The sequence below is a fragment of the Ammodytes marinus genome (assembly GCF_949987685.1).
Source record: "Ammodytes marinus genome assembly, chromosome: 1".
Taxonomy (NCBI): Eukaryota; Metazoa; Chordata; class Actinopteri; order Uranoscopiformes; family Ammodytidae; genus Ammodytes; species Ammodytes marinus.
Window position 1 is genome coordinate 19,439,997 of NC_137230.1, and position 4,429 is coordinate 19,444,425.

At 43.8% G+C, this 4,429-nt stretch overlaps 1 protein-coding gene across 1 annotated transcript; it reads right to left on the bottom strand.

Annotated features, from left to right (window-relative positions):
* Positions 1 to 777: 777 nt before the first annotated feature.
* On the bottom strand, positions 778 to 4,116 carry cyp2r1 (cytochrome P450, family 2, subfamily R, polypeptide 1; the record flags this gene model as incomplete). The annotated part of the gene is made up of 5 exons (XM_080024804.1): positions 778 to 995; positions 1,434 to 1,763; positions 1,882 to 2,514; positions 2,627 to 2,768; positions 3,880 to 4,116. 5 exons carry the CDS (start codon positions 4,114 to 4,116, stop codon positions 778 to 780), a joined length of 1,560 nt encoding a protein of 519 aa, XP_079880930.1.
* Between the last annotated feature and the right edge of the window lie 313 nt (positions 4,117 to 4,429).

Genomic DNA, 4,429 nt, shown 5'->3' on the forward strand with positions numbered 1-4,429 from the left:
ACGCACAAAAAAACTCATATCACCAGTCTTGCAAAAAAGGACAAAAATAAACCTCAAACATAAAAATTACTGTTAGTACTGATGAGCACCATTTAGCAGAAACCAGTGTTGCATAGTCAGTTTCTAGAAATCCACCACAGTTGCATTTGCCTTCTCAGAGAAAGATTTTCCATAGAGCGTTGTCCCTGGAGTACGGGTCAGACCAGAGTCAGTCCAGATGATGTAATTCTTGGCCCGTGTCCAGTGGCAATACACAGAACGGAACTTTCTTGGAAAGCCTGTTAGTCCCACTCAAATAAATCAGTGGTGTCGGTTGTCTGACCCGAAGCTGTCCTGAGAAGGCAGGGCTATGAACCATCATAGGTGTACTTACTATAAATCATTGACTAATACCTAAACCATCTCACCAACGACACCAAGGTTCATAGACATTTAATTTTCCGGCTCAGACAAAACTCTGAGGTACAGAGGAACAAATCAATAGCACACTTGTGTTCCCGGGATGTCCTTTCAGCACAGTCTTGTCGCTCTCTTACGGCTTAAAAGGATTGTGCAAACATGCATATTGCTCAGAAAAATAATTTGATAATGACTAAACTGGATCACATGTCCACATGTAAAATTGCTACTTTTGTCACTGAAAGTCATTTGGAAAAATTGTAATACATCCAAAATGGACATTACAATTAAAAAATGCTACAGATTTCATGCACCATGTGCAAAATAGTACAAGTCTGGCTTGAACAGTTGAACAAGCTGTAATAAATCCCGGCTTTCCTACTTGCAATGGGGAGTGTCTCCGGAGCAGGGACTTTTCGGCTGCCTGCGGACAGCACAGATCGAGTAAGGTTTGGGTTGTAATGTCATGCCTAGTTTGGGAGTAAGACTGGGAACTGCTCCTGGGGGGAACTGAAGATGAAATCTCTGCAACAAAGTGGTGAAAAAGAGGAACATCTCCATCCTGGCCAGCTGTTCGCCCACGCAGTGACGCCTCCCTGAATAAAGAAGAATGATATGATTTACACACACATTCAGAGGCATTACATCTGGCTTCTTCATTAAAGTGGTTAGAAATACAAGCAAAGGAATGTTAGGACACAGACACTGGTTATAAGACTAAATGGGTATAACTGAGGATTGTGGGTGCCGGGAGGGGTGTTAAAATGAAAAGGGGGCTCTTTTTCATTTTCTGAGGGAAAGTGTTAATTGTTTCTATTTAATTGAAGGGCGAAGTAGAAGGCTCTTAGAAAAACAAAGCTACGTATATACATAATCTGCTGACTAAGGACATTTTACTGGGAATTTTCACTGATTTAAAAACCTAAAGTAATCAAGGTCTATATTTTCAATAATGATATGGAAACCGTTGGAAAAATTATCCACATTAATTTGTACCATGAGCGTTGTTATTGAATAGAAACAAAGAGGCTAACCTAAAGAGAATGGCAGGAAGGCCTCACGCCTCACAAAGTTGCCATTATTGTCCAGAAACCTCTGTGGTGAGAAGACACCTGGATCGGTCCAGTACTTCTCATCAAAGTGCACTGAGTAGAGGTTTGTGATCACCATGGTGCCTTTTGGAATTGTGTAACCATTGACTTTTGCATCCTGGGAGGTGGCATGAAAAATACCGAGGGGGACAATGTTGCAGAAGCGAAGGACCTCATGGAGAACAGCCTCCACGTACGGCATCTTCTGTTTGTCCTCCAGAGTGGGGGCCCTGCCATTGGCCAGCACACTGTCGATCTCCCTGTGCACCCTCTCTTTGAAAGGGAAAAAAAGACACAAAACAGAGTTAGTCTACAAACAGATGTGCAACAAATCTCATAAGGAAGTAAAATGCTTTCATTTTGGGATGATGCGGCATCCACTACAACTGACCTTGTAAATTAGGGTAGAGGGCCATGTAGAGCATGGCCCAGCGCAAAGTGTTGGTTGTGGTCTCTGTGCCAGCAATAATGAGCTCACCTACTGAATAGATAAGATTATCATAGGAGCAAGAGGAACTGGGGTCTCCTGCATTCTGCTCTAACTCATCCAGATAGGCATCGACATAGTGCCGAGGTACATGTGCCACCCTGCCCTGTGAAAAGCCTTGTATAACCTGTGATAAGAAGTCATACACCTCTGCAGCATTGCGGAACAGCTTCTGGTGTTTCCCGAAGGGCAAATACTCAATCCAAGGGAAGGCATTGTAGAGGAGGGCCCAGCCGCTCACTGCTAGCTCCACATTCTCACTGAATATCTCGATCATGTGCTGGAAGTTGCGGTCGTCATAAGTGAAACGCTGTCCAAAGATAATCAGATTGGTGATGTTGGACACAGCATTGGTCACTAGGTGCTTGGGGTTGAAGGGCTTTCCCTTGTGTTCGTCAATGGCATCAACAAAGAACATGCACTCCTCTGAGATCTTCCTCTCAAACATTCTTAGGCCACTGCCGTAGTAACGGAAAGAGTTGCAAGCCAGTTTTCGGTGTTCAATCCAGCCTTTGCCATATTTACAATTGAGAAGCCCTGTGGATAGTGGAGAAAAAATGCGAAAGAGAAGAGTTTAATCATTCATCATTCTCCCTTCATTTGGATTCAGATGCTGTTGCATGAGCAAATTGTGTGCATTGAATCTTACCGCCCATTTTGGTCATTTTCTTGAATAAAGGCAGCGATGGGCGATCAGCGAACACCTCGCTCTGATTGTAAAGGCATTCCCTGACACAGTCATATCCATTTAATACGACAGTCAAGATGCCTCCCAAGTCAAGACTGAAAATCTGTATAGCAAACAATGTAACATGAGCACTCTACTCACTTTGTTCTTTGCAGACAGTTTAATGATGCAACATTTTGCTGATGTCTACTCTTTTCTGAGCCACAAAACTGAGAATGATGACTGAGTCTCACTGAGACAGTGGCGTGCACAGGTAGACCCAAAGTGGTGCTGTAGCACCTACTCTTTTCCCCTGGACCAATCATGTGCCCTTTTGAAAAAAAAAAATATATATTTTTTTTTTACAGTGTATGTGCCGACATTATCATCTATAAATGCTCAACGATTAAAAACGTTTGACAATAATGCCCCAATAAATTATTCCAGAAAATAGTACTAAATAGCCCACATTGACACAGGTGATTTAGCCTTAGCTTTCTTCTCAAAGTGCACCAGATTGATGAATTTTACTTTGAAAGGTTCACATTTTTTTTTCCGGTGGAACATTCCCCCGGACCCCCCTAGAAGGTCCAGGATCCCAAACACAGTCTCCCAAATTCCTGTGAGAAACACTTTATGTGTGGCCTGGTATTAAAAGTAATTAGGCCAGGGGGGGATTTTGTACAAGTATCCTTAAAATTATTTGGTCATTCATCGATAGAATATATTGTGCCCTTTTTTTGCACTGAGCACCTGCCCCCCAAAATGTCTGTGCACGCCACTGCACTGAGAGTCTGTCCCTTATTGAGTTTGTCTGTCCATACAGGGATATCCAGCTCTGCAACTAAATCATGTTTAACTTGAAAAAAGTACAATGTGTGACTAAAGGAAGAGTGTTTTAGGGGGCAATTTACATTTTTGGGAGCCCCTATTTTCCAGTTGATCTCCTCCATGCAATATCCACAGACCGACAAATGTTAGGGCGAGTCTCTTTTGTTCGTTTCATAACTATTTCCAAGTGTGTGTGTGTGTGCGTGTGTGTGTGTGTGTGTGTGTGTGTGTGTGTGTGTGTGTGTGTGTGTGTGTGTGTGTGTGTGTGTGTGTGTGTGTGTGTGTGTGTGTGTGTGTCGTAAAAGTATGAAACCCCCTCTATCATGCACTGCACCACCGTTTGCACCGCACTTAATTCAAATGCATAAAATGCGATCTAGGCTCAATCCGAATCATTAGCCTACCTGTCCGTGAACTTCACTCTGCTTCTTGAGGAAGACGTGCGGCTCAGTGGCTAGAGACCAAATGCTTCCTATCACGGGGATGGGAGATGGACCAGGAGGAAAGCCAGGGGGTCTTCTCTGCTTGGCGAGCTGGCGAACCAACAGGAACGCAAGGAGGGCGGCAGCAAAGCAGCCCGCGCCGAGCAGAGCCTCTGTGCACGACACCCGCACCAGAGACGGCGAGTTAATTGAAACCATATTTCCAAAAATGCCTCTTCCCTGCTAGACTACCTCTGCTGCCTTCGTCTTCTCGTCAGAGTAACTGAAGCACATATGATCTTGCACATTTTCTATCCCCCGCCTCTAAGGCGAAGATTGGCCAGAAAGTCAGAGTCAACTGTTGGTGAACTTTGTTCTAGAGTTGATCAATAATACGGGTCAAATAAGTTGGTATTTGGTTACATTCTTGGCTGCTTTCAATCACCCTGCCTGCAGAGGTGGCAACGCACCATAAAACTGTCTGGAGTTCATCAAGCCAATTATCAAAGCTGTCAAACGCTTTTAGAATTGA